The sequence below is a fragment of the Anoplopoma fimbria genome, chromosome 2 (assembly GCF_027596085.1).
Source record: "Anoplopoma fimbria isolate UVic2021 breed Golden Eagle Sablefish chromosome 2, Afim_UVic_2022, whole genome shotgun sequence".
In the NCBI taxonomy this organism is placed as follows: domain Eukaryota; kingdom Metazoa; phylum Chordata; class Actinopteri; order Perciformes; family Anoplopomatidae; genus Anoplopoma; species Anoplopoma fimbria.
The window spans coordinates 26,021,571-26,042,277 of NC_072450.1; the positions used below are offsets into that span (position 1 = coordinate 26,021,571).

General features: G+C 45.0%; 1 protein-coding gene across 1 annotated transcript in view; it reads right to left on the reverse strand.

Moving 5' to 3' along the window:
• LOC129099622 (A-kinase anchor protein 13) overlaps window positions 1-20,707 on the reverse strand; it is a 93,603-nt gene that overhangs the window by 46,536 nt on the left and 26,360 nt on the right. Inside the window, 5 exon segments of the mRNA XM_054608933.1 lie at window positions 827-881; window positions 11,954-12,039; window positions 13,518-15,552; window positions 15,822-16,005; window positions 17,539-17,722. Of these exon segments, the coding sequence (XP_054464908.1) occupies window positions 827-881; window positions 11,954-12,039; window positions 13,518-15,552; window positions 15,822-16,005; window positions 17,539-17,722 (2,544 nt within the window).

Sequence of the window (20,707 nt, forward strand, 5' to 3'; positions counted from 1 at the left end):
CACCCTGCGGAGTTGACAGAGACACGTAACACATCATCTTGTGGTGTGTATCCACGTCCTTGTTTGAGCATGAGATACAAAACCGGGTCCCGCTCATCAAAATGGTGCTCTATAGGACCACTAATGGCCAAAAACTCCATACACTTTAAGTCATTTACTCATACTGAATAAATTCCTGCCCCAGTTTTTAAAAGAGGAAGTACCCTTTAAAAAAAAAAAAAAGGTTTAGATGTTTACAGTGTGTTTATCTGTTAAAGAGCAGGATGGTTTGTGTGCGGCTTCAGAACTCCTTTGCCCAAAACCCCAAATTTAATGCGGGGTTAAGTATTGAACATTTGAAACTGGACAAACAATCACAGATATTAAATATCGAGACAAAAATGCTATCAGAGACTGTGAGGCTCCACCAAAAATATCGGTGTGTCTTGACTTGGCTTTTCAGAACAACTAAATTAAGTCTCAGTCTCAATTTCCTCTTTTGAGAGAAAAAAAATAAAAAAAAATAAAAAATGGCAGACAGAGCTGTTTTACTTAATCCAAAAAGGGAAAAAAAAGGCTGTTGCCAAATGCTGAGGCTCCAAAAAAAAGCAAGTGTCTTTGCTTTGTGTAAGGGAAACTTAAACCAGACGGTTTTTGCAATTACTCCAAACACTCTGGCTTCACATGACAACAAAGAATACACATAAATGACCCACTTCAACACATTTGTCACTGGAGTTTCTTGCAGCGGCTTACAGCACTACACACAAATCCTGCTGAATAAAAAAGAAAAAAGTAGAGAAACATGCACAATATGTGATCATTAGCGGTTGAGAGTAACTCTTACCTGAGTGCTGAGTGTTGCAGGGCTGATGGAACGACGCCTCTCTGTCTCGGTGGATCTACAGAGAAACAGGAAGACACTGAATCAGCCTCAGCAACATGTGACCGTCACCCCACAAAGAAATAATGATGCAGACCAGCGTGGCAGTTAGGAAGTGTTGCTCGGCGCGCACAGGATAGGAGGAAAAGATAAGACGCTCTTTATAACAGAGGACTTCAGAGTATTCAGCGGATATCAGTAGGCTGTGCTCCGGCTCCATCGAACGGGGGAACCGTTTGGGGGAAGATCTGAATCTGGTCTGTTTTCGTGCTTTCAGAACTCACAGTTACACAAACACATGTGAACAAACACATGCACACACACACACACACACACACTGCCTGTCAGAGATGTGGGGTTGGCTGTAAACACACAACGCTGGGGCTCTGCTTCCTCTGTGGTCTGTGTGTCTATGCAACAGCTGTGTGTCTGTGTGTGAGAGAGAGAGAGAGAGTGTGAGAGAGAGAGAGAGAGAGAGAGAGAGAGAGAGAGAGAGAGAGAGAGAGAGAGAGAGAGAGAGTGTGAGAGAGTGAGAGAGTGAGAGAGTGTGTGTGTGTGTGTGTGTGTGTGTGTGTGTGTGTGTGTGTGTGTGTGTGTGTGTGTGTGTGTGTGTGTGTGTGTGTGAGAGAGAGAGAGCTGGTTTGAGCTTCAAAAAGCCACAGGCGACCCCTCCTCCTCCGCGCGGGCAACACAAAAGCTTCAACAGTTTGGCCGGAGCTATGCAGATCTGACTGGCAGCTCTGGATGTGAAGCTAACGGAGGCTCAGAGAAGCTCGCTGTGTTTTAATAAATTCCATCAACGACGTGTAGATTAAGTTGACGAGCTTGGATTTCGAATGTGTCCGTCTTGGCTGACGAGAGAGACATCCGCAGTCCGAGTCCAATGTACAAGCAGAGTCAACGAGAAGCAGTTGAATAATATGTTAGCAAGACGGATTGCCGAGACCTACGCTCTACAGCGGAGACCCTGACAACATGGATCTTTTTAGGGGTCAAGTGATTTCTGACCTGAGCTGCAGCTTCTGCAGTGCAGGAGAGATGGTGCCTCATTAAAGACGTTTATGGCCTGTCCTCCTTCAATGGTTTGTTCCCTCCTTTCCTCCTACTGTAGCTTGTTTCCTCCCCTCCTTAATTCTTCCCATTTAACTCCCAACCCCAGTTAACCCAGGTTAAGCCTGGCTCAGATCAACAGGCTTTAGTGTGGCTCTTTAAACTTGGCTGTGTAGGACTTGTACAAAGGAACCTCCAGACTGGTGTGAACAGGTCCCTGATCTAATAGGCCACAACCTCCAATCTGAAAGAGGAACAAAACAAAGATGGCGTTCCAACGTGACCCACCAAGTCAACTCTGGAGTTTCAGTTACACCACTGGGCTGACGCTGGATGTTCTCCTACCAGTCGCTGTTTGGATCTTTTATTGCCAAATTGAGAGGCAGTAGAAATGCTCCCAATCTTGTATATAGCCTCTTCAAGGCCTTCATTAAACAAATGTCAATTTCCCCCAAAATTTCAGCAATAGCCTTTATAACGTACTAACGTTCTGTCATTTCTCCTTACAGTATTTATCACTTTAGATGGCGGAGTCTGCCATTCCCACTGGGGACGCAAAAATTGCCAACCTACGTGCAACAAAAGACAACGTCACAAAAAATATTTAAATACAGCTACAAATAAAAAGGGGAAAATAAGTCAGAACTTTACTGGAGCACATACACTGCAGTTATTTAATGTGAAACTGGGAACAGAGAGGGTTTAACACAGAGGAGGATGAGGGAGTCCCAACCAACCAGCAAGGTTGACCCTCCCAGAATGCTCTGGGGTGAGGGGGGCTGAGCTCAATTTCTAAACAACTAACCCTCGACTGTCCCACAGCACACTATTGAGAAGCCTGCTGGGACCAAGAGAAACACTGGGCCCTGTTGTCCAGGCCTGGGAGTGGCGAGTGTGTGTATGTGTGTGTGTGTGTGTGTGTGTGTGTGTGTGTGTGTGTGTGTGTGTGTGTGTGTGTGTGCGTGTGTGTGTGTGTGTGACCACTACGCTTTTGCATTCCTACATACACAGTGACAGTCGCTTCCATACCAACTGGCACCGTCTACATGCATCTCCATCAGCCAACAGCGGTGTGCATGCATGGAGACTTATTACAAACACTCGAGCTACTTTCGTTTCACTCGTCAAGTCTCACGCACACGACAAATTCACACACACGCAGATGCACGCACAGACAGCACGGTCGGGCTGTTTCTTTTCTCACAGCTGCGTTCAAATATCAAACAGGGCCCGCTGAGAGAGAACAAACACGCTGACGAGGAAAGATTAGCTGGTCACAGAGGGCGCCAGCACACACAGACCCAAACACACACACACACACACACACACACACACACACACAGACACAGACAGACAGAGACAGACACAGACAGAAACGTACGCACAGGTTCCGCTCAGATGTGAAATGATTGCCAGTGATTGCGACAAATTACAAAAGGCCACATGGCTTGACCTCACAGTGGAGCAGTGGCAGCAGAACTTCAAAATGGAAACAAAGGGTCCAGAATAAAAACAGAGATTAAAGCCAAAGTAAAGGAAACAGCAGCTTTAAGTGTTTTAATAGACTGTTTGCACACCGTGAGCCAGCAGGACTGCTTCAGTGTGCTTTGGCACTGATTATAGAACTAAACTCTTAGTGGACATGCTCTTTAAGTTATATATTTAATGGACATGCATTTCCTTTATTTTGGAAGGGTTTTGCAGTTCATATTAGTTAGTAAAAAAGTTGACCACATGGATACAGCTCAGTCTGTCCAAATTCAATCATAGAATCGGTTGGGTTGGACATGAAGTAATCAGTAGAGGTGAGAGTATGTTTTTGTCAAACCAAGAGGCAAAAGGTGAAGGCGAGTCAGGCTGCCCTCCATTTAACTAGTCAGCCAACCAAACCTTCATCAAACAAGTGTTCCAGCCAGTCAGCAGGCCGGGTGAAGAACCGATCCCAGTCCGGAGTCTGGCATATTTGTAGCGACGGGGGAATAGAAACTGTACCCAGTGAAAACACATCTGGTTTAAAAATATGATGAGAAAAAAAGGCGGACTGGTCTGTGTATGCCGGGGCGGGCAGGACTTGGACAGCTGCCTTGTTTCTAAACAGGCAGGCCGCCAGAGAGGTTCCGCAGCGTTGAAGGATGCCACGGCTGACTGAGTGACTGTTTCCAGCCCGCTAGGCACACACAGTCGGATCCCTCGGGGACGGCCGGCACGGCAAGGCCCCTTCTCTGTCGCACCCTCGAGACCGCAAGCAATTAATCTCACAAACCATTTAAAGTATTTTTATTAAATATTCCAAAGACCAATTGAAATCCCATTGTCCAACCTCCCTTCACTGAGAGGTCACAGGTACAGCTACAGAATAGTGCACAAATGGAGCTGATGGGGACGGGGGTTTCAGCATGGTGAAGGACTTTTTAACAAGAATACTTGGAATACTTGATGATTTCCTTTGAGATCAACAGTAGAATATTCTTCAAATGGCAGCTCACCAATAACACAAGCAAAGGGGTCATGAGTCAGAGGTTGCAGCACTTTAACGAAAAAGGGAACAACTATTCCTGCCATCATAACATTATCTAGAATGCTAGAAATGTGCTAAAGGGCGAATAAGTTTCCCGGGAAAAAAGAATTTCCCAGGCTGTCAGAAGTACATGTTTGCCATCTACCTGCAGCACTGAATGTGCTTGAACACACCGTAGCACCATGTTAGTTAGTATAAAGGCTCATTGACGGTTACTGTGCCGATGATGTGTTCTCTGACTCCGGGCCAGCAGAGATGCTGCGATGTGAAACGCTGGTCGGAATGAAGTCATTTGGCCTGATGCCCGTTTCCATCTGAGGCCAGAGGAAACCGTTAGCCCGCCGCTGCCTTTTTCCCACCATCGTATCGCTCTCTCACACACACACTTTCACACACACACACACACACACACACACACACACACACACACACACACACACACACACACACACACACACACAACACACACACACACACACAGTTTCCCCCCACCGGTGATGAGGAGAGCTGACATCAGGTACAAGTTTAGAATGTGACAATGGACTAAAGAGGGGCTGTTACATACACCAGAGCAATCCACTTCATAGATAGATTTTTCTCTCAGTACCTCCCGCTCTGCTCTGCTCTGCTTCTGGATGTCACAACCAGCAGACAGCATGGCGGTCTATGAGACTTACTGTACGACATGTCCAACGTCTAGAGCGATGTGGGTGATAGTTTAGTTTGCATGGTACTTTATAGTCCAGCTTTAAGTCAGTTGTTATTAGTTTAATACTCATCTAGCAATAGGAAATGAGTCATTAGCCAAGTTTGAATCTGACTAAAATGGCGGAGTCTCTGTCTGTGCTTTGATTTTCTCCACAACTGTTCATCAGATCTACTTCACAGATCTGATGAACAGTTGAGAGGGCACTCCTTTTAACTTTCACACCGACAAACGGCATGCTGGGTACAGCTTGGTCTCTGTCTCAAGCTAAAACGTTAACTGTTCCATCGTTGCACGGCATGCTGGGTGATATTACTCTCTATCGATGTTTGTCTGAGCTTTTGCAGCCAAATGACTCGCATGTACTCCAACACTTCTAGAGGATGCAGCGATGTCGTGACAGGTGTTTTGCTGTGTGTATCATTGGAGCCAAGGAAGGGCAGCGTGTCAGTGAAGTTATTTGGATGAGCGGTTCTCGAAAAAACTTCACAACAATCATGTCATCTATCGAATGTGGTTCCGGGAGGAAGTCAAGCAGCGTCATATAAATCCGACTGCTTTTCTCAGCAAGGCCCGCCCTGTAGCATTCAGGTGCTGGGATTGGCCAGACGTCCAGGTTCGCCGAGGTACCGGTAACATGATTTGTTCGGGTCCTATGCCATGACCTTGACTACTCGAGGTCATTGACAAATCATCTGACTCAACCAGCTTTTAATCAGGACTTTCCCCCCCAAAAAAGCAGTGGGATTCATAATTAATTAACTTATTTTACTAATGTCATTGCTGTTTAGTTTTATCATAGACAAATGACATTACCTCCTGTTTAGTTTCACATGACTGTGTTTGCTACAAAGACAATAAGACAGAGAGTCAGAGCAGGGCTTTGAGCTAAATGCTTAACGCCAGCACCACGTAAGTAATTATAATTGATCTTTGTGGTGGAACAACTGACAAACAGGCAGATTTCCATTTCCATCCTTAAAGTGACACCGTTAGAGTGGCTGAAATTGAAGAGAGTGGTCATTTGATGAACAGCAGAGACAAATACAACATTTAATAACAGAATAAAATGAAAGATGCAACCTCTACCCATCTGTATGGGGTTGTGCATTTGTAGATACTTGTGCAGAGCCCTTTGAAAACATGCCTGTTCAGAACTGGCCGAATGCTTGACCTGTGGTCTTCCTCAAGAACCGGTCATACAAACAACTTCACACTCAACACTGAGCTCTTTCAGGTCCTGAGCAGTACACCTACCATGACATAGTTGTAACACACCCACTCACGGTCACATCCAGAGTGGAGTAGGCCTACACTCTGGTTCATGGGGGGAAAAAAACACCAGACACTACCGGTAGGCAAGGTAAGTAACCTGGGACTAAAAGAGCCCTTAACAGCTAAAGATCTCTTATGATGTTTAGATATTAATGTTTTTAAGTTAAAATTCTAACTCATCAGACCCTGAAGTAACATCAAAAGGCTCCAAAGCACTTAGAAATATTCTACTCGGCTCTATAGCGTACTTCTTACTTTGTACTCCTACTTCAGGGGAAAAATAAGTGGCACTTCATTTACCTGACAGATTCAGATTTTACTCAAAAATAAGACAATTAAAAATATGATTCAATATTATTATTCATTAAACTCTCCAGCATCATAGAACTGAGAGCTCCACCTTGAACAGACATTAACCCTTACCTTCAGGCAACGTTCTTGAAACGTTCTTGAAACGTTCCCTGAACCGATATGTTTGCAATAAAACAGTTTGTCGTCCGTGAACGTTAGAAAAACGTAGTAAAGGCTTTTGTTCACTCTTCAGTTGAAGTTCTTTTACTGTGCGGTATCAATAGTTCTACTACTGACGATTAATACTTTTACTTTAGAAACATTTTTGAATACTTCCACTACAACTGCCAATACAAACATGCCCAGTTAGAGAAAGGGTGTGACGTATGCGTTTGCCTGGACCTCGTAATCATTAAATCTGGCCCTGAAAACACATAGGAGAGACAAACTTTCTTGATTTACAAAATTATCTTTTAAACTGCCAAACATTATATGTGTAATTCATGCCTCAATTTAATAAAATAATCAAAAAAGGATTGGTCTCTTGCCGTTGACTACTTTACATATTCATTTCTGAAATAGGTTCCAATGGGGGGACACCGGAAGGGGGTGGGGGGACTTTGCCTCTCTATAGGAAGGGAACTTCGTATGATGAAAACCACAACCCTCTTACCAACAACCAACAGGACCGACTGCTGTCCACCAGCCAAAAGAGGCACGGTGGAAAAAACGTCCTGAAGGGTTCTATATGTCTGAAGAGCCACAAGGGCTTTAAATAGCACTTTTGGGTGCCATAATGATCCCATTTACCAAGATTCCACAGAAGATCCAGTTCAGCTGGTTTGACACATGACTTTATGGTACGGTAACAGGACCTTTGAGAGAGAGAGAGAGAGAGAGAGAGAGAGAGAGAGAGAGAGAGAGAATTGTCCTAACTGCTGTGTGACGGGACATCAGTGGACATTCTGTTCTGCTTTAGCTTTAGAATTTTTCAGCACTACTCCGTCAAGTTCCCGCTATCCAGATGAAATAATCCGCAGAGAGAGACCCTAAACTGTGCGGGCCTCATTAAGTTTCATACAGTCATTCCACAGAGACGGACAGAGCGCAGGCATCCGTCCCGGTTCTTACAGAATATACCCACGCGCCGTGCGTCCACAAAACCGCACTCCACCCCGAAATAATCAGCACTCTGTGTCTGGAGGGCCGCTATCAACAACCATGTAATCATCTCCCAGGGTGCAGCACAGAGGAACCCGTCACAACATCTCAGGCGGACGAGTTCGGGTTTGCAAAATAGAACATGTTGGAGCACTTTGTGACAGCTGTGATCGTGTTTTACCTCAGAGGTAACTTTTCCCCTCTGGGCCGCTTTGAAAAAGAGGTGAGATCAGGCCTTTAAACACAAACAGTGTGAGGAGCTTCAGCTGCTGAATGGCTTCATGAATCTCTCTTTAATGGACTTCATTTCATGCAACAATGTCGGTAATTATCTCTGGGCCCAGCTTTTTATGAGTTACTTTTACAATTTCGGTCAGCTTTTATTGGTTTGCCATCATCTTTTTTATCTGTTTCAAGCACTTAACAACTGTGTTTTAAAAGTCTCAGCTCAAATAACTGTTATTGCTGCAGCAGTTGGCGATATTACCTCACCGAGCAACTTTTTTCAAAGTGCGGATAGGTGGCCTACCTTTATCAAAACCACGTCTACGGCTCTCTCCCCTTTGGCACGGAGGCTGTACCTCCGCTTGTGTCGCTCGTACATGTTTTATTCCTTAAATATCCAGAGCAGATTGAACCCGAACAGCAGAAAAAAAAAATATCCAGCAGGAGCAGTGTCGAGGAGAGCCGAAAGCCGTCTGCTGTGAAGCTTCACATCTGGCCACAGTAGCAGTCCTCCACCAGACTCCAGCTCTACTCCACTCCCTCCTTCTCCTCTTCCCTCCCTCCCTTTTCTTTCCCTCTGTCGCCTCTCAACTTCTCTCCTGACTCATGCCTTTGCTCTCTCTCTCTCTCTTCCTCTCATCCTGTAAACCAGCCAGCCAAAGCAGTACATTGTTAAGAGTATGACAGATGACAATGGAGCATTATTACGTATCACTTTACTCAGCCAGCAGACTTCACGCTGATTCAACCCCCCCCGTGAGGCGCCGCTCTGGGTGTGATTTGCACCCCTCTCAGATGATAGATATGGCAGTTGCTTGCATATTCATCCACAGAGGGGCAGAGCCAGAATGGGTCAGTTACTCACCAGCGCAGATTGCATTTGAGTTTGTTTTTTCCTCTACATGTTGTGTTGTGTTGTTCGGTAATCATCCGTACAGGGCGCTCTAATGCTGATATATTCAAATACGGAAACAACAGGGGGTGGGGACGGCAGACAAGCACATTTTTCTGTCAATAAAGCTCTGAAAAAAACCTGTTCTAGGCACAGACTGTGAAATGTATGTCATCTGGGCTTAAGAAGGGGAAAAAAAGGAAAAAACGTCATAACGGTACTATAAACAGATTGCATGGCCATACATTAAGGTTGTTCTTATCCATCAGACCTCTCGTTTTAGCGTGTCCTTGTGCCCCTTTAAAAATATAAAAATATATATATATATTTTTCATCACAGTTATCATTGTGATTAAATATTACAAAAAAAGATATATAGGGTACATTCCAAAAACAATTACAAGTGTGTGTCTCCAGCACCTCCAAAACCAAACTGGGGATTGAGAGACGGTGGTTGTTCACCTCCTGGATGATATCACGACCCATGTAAACCGTGTGGTAGTCCCCAATACAACACAGAAGACGTGAATCCCGGCAGTCGTAAACAAATCAAACTCTCCCCCCTGAACCTCCGTGCAGCACCAGGTGTCTCCGAGTTCAGGGAGACACCGCAATCGATCCGTTGGACCGAATGAAACCACAGCGTTTGCACACTAAATATCACCTTTGAATATAAACCGAGGCTTGGTGGATTTGAAAACTCTTTCCATCATTATGAAGAGGGGGCCCAGCATACAAGCACATGCTTGTGCTAAAACCATGATGGTAGATCCATATATATAAAGTTATTATAACACTGCTTAAAGAAAGCTGCAGAAAAAAAAGACACTTTTTTCACACTCTTCTTCTGTCTTCAACAACCAGAGGGTCAATTGTCAAGCGCAGTTATTAATAAGACTGGCAGGTTGTTGTTTTTTCTTGACCAGGACTGAGGTCCTATTCACAAAATGTTTTCACCATTAATTCTTCCCGTTTGCATCTCATCTATGAGTGGAGCAAGTGAGGAAAGCAAGCACACAACTCTTATTGATTAAAGGGGTGTTTTGGTTTTTAAAGATGCATATTGCGGTTCATCTGTTACTTTTGTCTCTTTAGGTGTTGCTAGGACTTCCCTGAGTGCATAAGCTTATACCAACTCCACTCCACCGATCTAATTCATCTCATGCTTTCGTCTTGAAGACAGAACTCACAGCTGCTGATGGAGGCTGTGCTATGAGAGCACCAGGAACATTGGGTGGTGCTATGCAGGCTCGCCAACTACAAGTACCTGCGTTCTAAAATATGAAATGCAGATTATGTCACACATGCTGAATTAACCAGCACTAAATTATTCGCCGTCTAAGCAGCTCACGCCTTGTCAAAACACTGACATTTTAATCACTTCATTACTCAAACACATCCTTTTGTGCTTCTATTTGTTGTCGCTGTCATTTAGATCCTGTTATCCAGGCTGTTTTACTCTCTGGCATTTTAGAATCCTCTCTCTCTCTCTCTCTATATATATATATATACTATATACTATATATACTTATATTTATATGATATATGTTCTGAGGACGCATCTCAAGTGAGTGAATTGGCCACTTCACCTCAACTGCAGTTGGTTCAACACCAGCCAGACTCCTAACTGCCTGCTCATCATAGAAACGACAGATAGATTTCTACAGGATCAAATGGCAGGTCGTTAAATTGTCTCCCTGCTTTAGAGGGGCGAAAACAAACTCCCATCAATGCCATTGAGGCTACGTCGCCCTCTGCTGGCGACCCCCGCGTCCTGCAGACTGTGCGTCTACATCCTCCTGCAGTCAAACATCTGGCATTCAAAACAAGCCGCTGACCAAGACCGCAACCCAGGAATAAGCAGAGCCACTCCAGTCTATGGCTGCTGAGGAATCTGTCAGTCAGCAACATTTCGGAGTAAAGCCCAGTGTGCTGAACATCGCATCCGTGTGCTCAGCGGGCCGAGCTGAGGCGCTAAGTGAGCTGCATAACAAGACTCCCGCACGGTGAGGTAGGGAGGTCGTGTCAGATTCTACAGTTAAGAAAATGCAGAGGTCACACTTAAGGACACACTGGCAGGTGATATATTTCTGGTTGAATGATTCAACGAACCAAAAACACACACACACACAAAAAAAAAAGGCTGCAAGTCTCAAATGTTTTACCCAGCAGGGGAAAATGTTCCAGACAGCTTCATTACTGAACTCTCTGCTAATCTCTAGTTGGCACATCAAGCGGCTTGTAAGCAAGTTCGGCCTTTTCTGTCTCTCCCCCAAATTGTTGACGTACTTTTGGAGATATTTCGTAGTTCCTGGCTATTTCTGCTAAATATTTATAAAATCTTGTTAACTGTTTAAGCAAACGGAAAAAAAACATTGACTTGTTCAGCAACATCGACATGAGCGTACTGTAGAGAAGAATGTATGGATGTTTCTTTGTGTGCGCATTGCTCATTCAATTCTGCAGATGAAAAGTGCGAGTTGGACTTTGCCTTAAAGCTACAGAGGCATGGTTATCACAAAACTGGCGAGTTATGAATTAGTTATATTCAGAATCTTACTATGAACTTGTCTTGTAACAAGCTCAAGATGTATACTCAGTGTATATGAAACCCACTGCATGCATGTTAATATTCTTCTTTATTTTCAATGGATGGATTATTGATCATTAACTATCAATGAGTCATCTTATTTGTATGATTTTCTTAACATGGACATGAAGGAAAAATAGAAGAAAAAATGATACATATAAATATACACACCCACACCCACACCCATATACACACATTGTACCCCTGGTCACGTATAAACTCTGGCACGAAAATGTTGTGAACAAACTGGCAACCAAGCTCAGTTCCAAAGGTTAGTTAGGGTGTTTCAAAGAGTTTGGCAAACAATGACTCATCTTAATCAAGCCTACGTCCAAGCAGAAGTTGCGAAGCAAAGATATCAGACAACAACAGTAGAGACTTACCATGGAGACGTCTGTTTCCTCTGGGAGGTGATTTTCTTCCTCCCCTGCACCAATTACTGTTCCTCCAGACATGATGGCTTCCACCTCTGGATAAATGCAAACAACACAATGCAATCAGCTCAAAGGCAAATCCTCCAAATACAGGAATCAATAGCAAGTGTTCTGAGTGAAAGGAAGTGACACATCCTCACAGCAGATACACTGAGGAGTTTGACTGTGTACAATGCTGAGGTCTGTAGGTTTTATGCACTAGTTAAACTTGCAGTATTATTCATTAGTTGTTGTTTTTTGTATGATTATTATTGCTTTATTTATTTTATTTATTTTATTTATTTTATTTATTTTATTTATTTTATTTATTTTATTTATTTATTTTATTTATTCATTGTTTTTATTTGGGTGTGTGGACAGAAATATGTATTTGTATTTTTAAATGGGATAACTATAACTAATAAAAAAAATTTGCTTACTTAATTGAAAGGAACATTTCCCATATGGACAATAACAATTCAATTAAATGATCATTCTTTGACTTTAAAAACAGAAACCAAATAGCCCATGGATGGCACTGTATAAATAGCTAAGAGAAATTAAAGGAATCTATCTTGGAAGGCTGGAGTAAGTGAACATGACTCGATGATGCTAGAGGGAGTGGAAAAGTCTCAGCACCAACTCTCCATTCTTGTGTTTTTAAGCATCCACTGGAATCCGGATTGAATATTTACGTCTTTATTCTCAAACTATGACACAGCAGAAAGCTGGCCTCTGATGGCCTACGATGTGACCCAATGCTATTCTACTGTCAGGCTGTAAACAGATCCCCGTATTTAAAAGCGACACAACTGGTCTCTGTGTGACGCACGGCACCAACCTTGCCCTTGACCTCTCTTTATTGGACTTTACTGGACTCCGGAACAATTATTCCTGCTGAGTGAAAATTGCCGACAGAGGAGTGCTGGAAGTTCACTTAGAGAGGAGTTCACCTCCTGCTCTGCACACTCACATCAGCTGGCTTGTGTATGTTTGTTTTAAGGAGAAGCCGGCCTCCTGGCTGTGCGTCTGAGCCTCGGTCACATGCCCCGGTAATGTGACTGTGTTTACTGACATACGGTGTGTGCTGTAGGCAGAGTGTGCATGAGACAGGGAACATGTGAATATAAAGAGAAATGTCATAATTATCCCAACGCTATTGTGCTAAAGTCGTATCTTAGACAAAGTGTTTTAAAATAACCTCTCCTCTTTAATTAAAAAATGATTACTTGTGGCTAAATCCTCATTAGAGAAATAATTACAGCCAAAACTGCAGAAAGCCTCAGCAAAGCATGTGTTCACAACAGCAATATATCACTACAGGATGTCAAATAAAAAACTCTATTACGGGGAGCTACATTGCATTTAGCTCTGCTGAGCTATCGCCATTAGTCACCAGAGGAGAACGGGATTTGATTAAGCATATTTGTTTAGGAATAAGACTTTGACAAACATATTGGCCCCGTGATGAATGCGAGTGGGTGCAACTAGAATAAACCTGAACTGCGACGGAAATAAATCAGTGTTTGCCCACCTTGAACTGCACCGTCGGGGCCTTGCGATGCTCCGTCCACTGCGTCGGGAGTCTCTGGGTTTTCAGTAATCTGGTCCTCATCACAAGGAGAAGGTGGTTCTCCTTCAAAGGCGTCGGCACCTTGCGAAGAAGACGCAATGATCCAATCCTCACCGGGTGACCTCTCATCCGCTGTCATCTCGGTATTATCCTGGTCGGGTTGCGGGTCTCCGCTCTTTTCAGCTGAGGCCACTGCAGATTCGTCACAGGTCTCTGTGAACTGATAGCCTCCTTCAACCGGGTCATTTGCTTCGCTCCCTTCTGCGACAGCGGGACCAGGTTCTAATAAAACCCTATTGCTGAGCTCTAATGCCAAATGCTCAGTCCCTGTGTTTAGCTCAGAGTCACCGGCGTCCCCGTTCTCTGACAACACCTGACCTAGCGACGGATCCTCTCTGGGAAGTTCTGGGGCGAGTTTCTCTCCTGTCCCCTCAGGATTCAAAGCCTCCATTGTGTTGAGGCTTGGTGACAGTTGTGACTCAGGCTCAGTGCCAGCCTGGCTGCACTCTCTCACTGTTTGTTCACTGGCAGGGGAGGACCCGTCCACAATTAGTGTGTCTTCCTCCCTTACCGCCGGTTTTGAATCGTTTGGTTCCTCCATCGTGAATCCTGTTGAGGACAGATCTGCTATCCTGGTTTGAAGCACGTCCTGATCCTCCATACCAACATTGTCAAGAGTGGGGTGAAATATATCCGTCGTGGAGCTTCCGACTGACCGGAAACTGCCATCGTCGTCGCTGGAGATGACGTGGGTCGCCCCAGAATCGGGAACAGCCGGTCTGTCGCCGGAGCTGGGCGTCATTTCAGGTGACGGATCTTCAGTGGAGTTACCAGCAGTCCGGCAATCCGCTGTAGTGTCAGGTTCCTCCATGGGCAAACTGGTGCTTTCAATACCGCATCCAGGTCCAGGTTCTGCTGCGTCTTCACCGTCTAACTCCTCACCACTCGCTGTTCCAGTACAGTTCCCAGTTTCTGGAGCCGAGCCCCCCGGCTGCTCTGTGTCGTAATCCCTGCCAGCTGTTTCCTGGTTTTGTTCCAGGCTGTTTATGTCTGGCGGAGGTTCCCCCTCGTGGAGGCCTTCTATCAGGAGATGTGGAACAGCGGATTCAGGTTCCGTAATTACATCACTGCAGTCTATCGGCGGTGGGTTGGGGAGGCCCGCTAGGTTTGACAGAGGCTCTGTTAACCCCTCACTCTCTGCCTTCTCCTCCTGGAAAGAGAGTCCGTCGCAGAGCTCCTGGCTTGGTCTCCCACTCGAACCTCCTTCCTGAGAGCACTCCTTCATTTCAGAATCAGAGGTGTCGGATAGCCCTAAGGCCTCTGATGACGGTGACTGGCCCATGACCGACGCCTTTGTGACTCCGCAGTGCTTTATTAGATCTGTTGACTCTGTGCCGGTCTCCTCCTCCCTCCTTGTAGCTGTGCTGTCCTCCTCTGCTTCCTGTTCTGATCTGTCCTCTCCCTTCGTGGCCTCCTGTCCTTCCCAGATCACAGCCTCTCTATCAGTTTCCTCTGCCCGCTTATCACCGTTTGCCGGCGGTGGGATTCCCACAGTGAGGCTCTCCCCTTCCTCCCCGCTCTGCGCTCCTTCACTCCTGTCACATGGACTCAAACTCCGTGTGGAAACCACGGGCTGCTCCCTTTCCTCATGCTCAGCCTGGCAGCAATCTCTCCCAGTGTTTGTGCCGAGACACGCCCAGTCCGCTGGGGTGCCGGGGCCATGCTCCCGGGGCCTCACTTCTGACGTTGGAGCGCTCACAGACAAACTCCAGTCCCTCTCCGCCTTCCCAGCCCCACCATGTCCACAATCAGCGCCGCCGCAGCTTTCCACGGAGCAGTTCTCCACCCAGCTCCCTCCACTTGTTGCTTCCAGGCACTCTGACGCCGTGACAGGCAGCTGTAGTCGCTCCGGACAGGTTATCTCTGTTTCTGCACCATCACAACATTCGGCGGCCGTGTGCAGGGACTCAAACTTCAGCTCCAGTGCAGAAACTCCCTGCGGAATATAGAAAAAAAGGAGGAGGATAATAAACGTTAGCTTCTCCCCTCAGAGAAACCAACAGAGCTGCTCTCTAGTTTCTTATCAATCGCCAACTCTGTGATTGCACAAGGTGTTCCACCGGTTATACAAACTAAGCTTGAAGGTTAGAAAAAACAAAACAGGGCAGTGAAAAGACAAACAATCCGACAAGCTCAGCAGAGCTCCTGGATGAAGCCAATGCCAGTAGAGATAGCGGGCTAAAAGGGCAGCATGGCATGACTCACCTTGGCATGGAGATGGTGTATCAAGTGCAGCAGCTGCTCCACGCTCCTCCGGAGGGTCGGGGGGTCATGGCCCGGGCGGTTGCTCAGTGTCAGAGTGTGCGTGTTCAGCCTGGGGAGGTGGCAGACAACCCGGGCGTCCGCGAACACCAGCTGGACAGTCTCAGTCCCTTTGTCCGTCTCGGCCCTGCCGTGAAATAAACACTTAGATCATCCCGAGTGATGTCAACCTCCCAGCTTTCTCTGGATAATCCTCAGGCATTGCTGCTTGTCTTTTTTCGCTCCAGAATGTGAAAGCCCATCTGTCAAACGCTGCGGTTGTTGTGTTTGTCTACTCTAGCAGGTGATCAATCAACCTATAGAAACTGGTACAAGTTAGAAAGTTCCAGAGGCTACTCAACCAAAACTGTTACTTTCCTTCCCTGTCGTAAAAATACGCCCTGAAGACCACTCCTACTCCGTGAGCTTTCCGAGAAAACCCCACTCCCCCTGCTGCATTTGCTCCGAGTGTTTGAAGGTGAAAGTATGTGCAGTGTTTTTTTTTTGGTCATAAAGATGGTGCTGTAAAGGGGAGACACCTCCCTGTAAGGCAGATCCATTTGCGTAATCCTGGGTGGATTGCTTTAGCTGCGAGGCCCCGGCGGCTGAGGTCACCAGCCAAGCTGCCAGTGACTTCACTTCTCATGAGGGGGAAATGTAATTACCGACACATAAAGAGAAAGCTGTGCGCTGTAAAGCAACTCCAGCCCACGCTCGGGCACAATGAGCAGAGTTCGCTAAGTGGTGGTCGTCTTTCAGCTTGTGGCGTCTTCATTTTGAGTTAAGTGAAAACTATTTTGCAGCAGATAAGAAGGGTACTTAAAATAAAATAAAAATATTTTTTTTTAATAAGGGGATCCATTTCCACTTTAAGCCGTGTCTCAGTCCATTTACCAAGAAGCTGTTTTTTTTTACCCCTGCAGTTTAATGTGTCACTAGGAAGGGACATGAGAGGAATCTGACCTCATAAGTCACTCAGAAGGAAAGGCATGATTAGGGATAACACCTGGCAACTGCAAACAAAGCGCACACATCCTCTTAGCACCAAACTCTGTAGACACAACACTGCAGTGTGTGGTGGATTAAAGGAAAGTTACACAGAGTGTGATGCTGTGGAGCGGTACAACAATCAATGCTTTAGTTTATATAGTTTTCTAGGTCTGCCACCTTGTTTTGGCCTTACTAAGTACTCAGATTGATTTATGTGTGCTTTTGTGTGATTCTTTGTGGAGAAACTCAGTTTCACAGATCTGTCCATTAATAAATCAACTAATCCATTAGTCGATAGAATTTCTTTGATGAGGACGGCCCAAATACTCTCCAATCTCTCTGTATTCTCCTGAAACAATATTGGCAGTCCACAACTTTTCTGTTTGCCCCTCAACTATCTGGCTGCAGCTGAGAGTGCTTAGCTGGGCTTCAGTGGGCATTGTGGTGACGCTCTTTGGATGCTTTTTTTTTTCTGTGATGCAACAGACAAACGAGAACTACCCTTAAGGGCTTGGAGAAACATCTGCCCTGCGATATATTAACATGAGACTGTTTGTATAGGGAGATGAGATCCAGCATCACATTGTCTTTTATAGTCTTCTTTCTTCTGCTTTGATTATTTTTGAATGCTGAAACTGGAAAACACTATTTACTTTGGGCCTGTCGACTGCCATAACAAAAGATTGCTTACTGCGTGAGGAGCTCGTGCAGGCGTTCGTGTCCACGCAGGGCTGCGACGGCGGAGGGGGTGTGGCCTTGTCTGTTGGCCAATCGCAGCGCTTCCCCTGCTCCGGCCTGCTGCAGCAAGAAGCACGTCACCCGAAAGAGGCCTCGACGCGCTGAGAAGTGCAGCAGAGTCTCCTGAGGATTCAGGTCTGGGGGGGAAGAGACAGAGGACAAGAAAGTTTGGCAAATTAATAGAAAAGTACAGAGGTATTCAAACAAGCAGACAAAAGAGAAAGAAGCAGGAGAGGGCGGCGGTCCAGGCAGCCAATTTGTGGCGCAGTAGCTGACATACCATCACATCCTGCAGCTTGGCAACACCTCATCGTCGTCTAATTAAACCAGTGCAGGGTCCACGGGGACCCAGCAAACAACAGACCTTTACACATTTACAGACTGATAAAGACACCGCTCGTCCCTTTCCGTCTCAAACATTGCATCAACACACCTATTTGGAAGCCGATACTGCAATTTTTGGATTAAAGCCAACACCCCATTGACCTTTGGTCTTTTGTGCTTCCGTAATAAAGCACTTGTACGGCAGTCAGTGTGGGAAAAGCCTCTGATCTAGCAGCATTTAATATGTGATGATAAAATGATCACAGCAGCCACAACAATAATTAGGCATGTGACTAAATCAAACTAGTCAAGTCAGCAGAGGTGAGCAACACTAAGTGCATCGCGCTCCCATTTTTAATGCAAGTCCATTATTGAGCCCATGTATCAGTTGAACTCTTATTAACGCCATCAAACACGGAGACACTCCCCTTTACATCACATCCACCATGACAATAATGGAGATTCATGGGCACGCGCACACACACACACACACACACACACACACACACACACACACACACACACACACACACACACACACACACACACACACACACACACACACACACACACACACACACACACACACACACACACACACACACACACACACACACACACACACACACACACACACACACACACACACACACCTCAATCTTTCTGCCTAAGCAACAGGAACTGAAACAGCCAGGATGAGTGTCTGTTGGTTATTCCAGAGAATAACCCCCACTGCATTTACTGGGAGAGATTATTAAAACATTTCTTGGTCTACGGGAGTTGCCCAATTTTTTCTGGTAATATCTTTTACTGCCCGACCCACTGGCAAATGTATTGTCAATTTAAAAGGGCATCTTGAGATAAGAGGGTAAGCTTGTTTAAAACGAGTGGGGAAAGTAAGTCCTGCAGTTCAATCAAAGGGGGATTTCACAATGTGGAACACGCAGATCATTGGTGAAATAAAAACCTTCACATGCATAAACTGGTAAGTTAGGAGACTGGAGGACTGTTTATGTTGGGAGGATTGAAAATGGTGTGAAAATCTCAACCTCAGTGCCCAGATGTCTTGTATTGCAGAGTCAGTACACTGCAAACAGAACGCAGCTGGTCTGTGGTTATTTATAACAGGGGAAAGTACAGGAATGAGAAAGATAAAACATCTACAGTACGGTTGCAGAGTCCAGATTTCTACTCTTTATCTTCCATTTGCCACTACACTGCACTGAGGATTTTCTTCCTCCAGTGTCTATACACAAAAAATTGTTATTTATTCGAGCAAACAGGGACAATTTGTGTTTTTTTCCAGTTGGACACAGTCAAGTTGTTCTATATTTCAAGTGCGGGTGAGATTTCTTCGAGGACTTTTTAACCGTGCCTTGTGCAGAATTTGACAGTATGAAAAAATGAGTTGGAAAAATGTGAAATAATGGTTTAAAGCTGAAGTTGAGTCCCAGCACGCAGCTCCCGAATGTTGGGATGGCGCTGGAAACTATGATCTGTTATCAGCACCATTAGGTAACATTTACAATGCTGGTTGTGTCTGCTGATGAGAGGTTTCAGTCCATTTAACATGGGCCAGTCTGAACCAGCCTTTCCCTGATGAATCTCAGGCCAGTGGGTCAAATGTTACTCTCCACTTGGCCAAGCTGGGCCGGACTGGAATGTGAAGTGCCGAACGGTAGCAGGAAATGCTTTACTGCTGGGCTAGGCGGTCGTTCTTCAAATCTGAGGGCCGCCATAAAATCCACAATGTATTAGCACTAAAAAGTGTAGACTGGGATGTAAGTTACGTGACAGCTATTTGCTGCAGTACAGGAATCCCCAACATGCAACATTTTGGGTCACCAGGAGCCACCATGACACCTTCAATTTTCTCCCTGAGAGATGCTAAAAGGCAGCTTCACTGGCGATGCTATGGTCAAATGTTTTCTCAATTCAGTCAAATGACTTAACCCAAACTAACTGTTGATTAACGTTAGCAAACTTGGGTCCAAAAATCTGTTATTATCAAATACTCAGTCAACAATTTTTTGATTAATTAACTTATTATTGGCTCCAGACAGAAAACAGAGAAAACTCTCAATTTTCCTGAGCATAGCTAACCTTAAGATATTAAACTTCATAAAAACTAAATTCTGGGGATGACCTCACTAACCGTCTAGCGCCGTCATCAGGTCATCATCATGTTTTAATTCCTCCAATACTTTGGTTTGTAAAAAAAGAAGAAACATGCAAATATAAATGACAACTTTGTGTTCAGTGATAATAAGGGAACGTTAGCATGCTAAGATGGAGAACATGGTAAACATTATACCTGCTAAATATCAGTATGTTAGCATCGTCTTTGTCAACATGCTAGCACCATGATACTAACATTCAGCACAAAGCACTGCATGGCTGTAGTCTGAATTGATGAATGATGTACACAATAAATTATCTAAAAAAATCCACCAAACCACAAATCAAATTTGAAGGGCTAGTTAGTGACCACGGATAGGAACTATAGTTGGAAGAAAATAGTTCCTACTGCTCACAAAAAAAAAAAAAAAAAAAAACCATCTCATTATCTTGATTGGCCATGATTCATGGAATGAGTTTTTTTTCAGATGTATTTTTGCTTTGAGCACCACAAGCTGAATGCCCTATAGTCCCATTATATGGGAAAGAAGGCAGACATCTCCACGGCTGATATCTCCAAAACAAGGCAACTCACACCAAAACAATCTGGATTGATGAACAGCCCTACAGGTGAGAGGAAGAATATGTATTTTTGATTTTTAGGGGTGAACTGTCCCTTT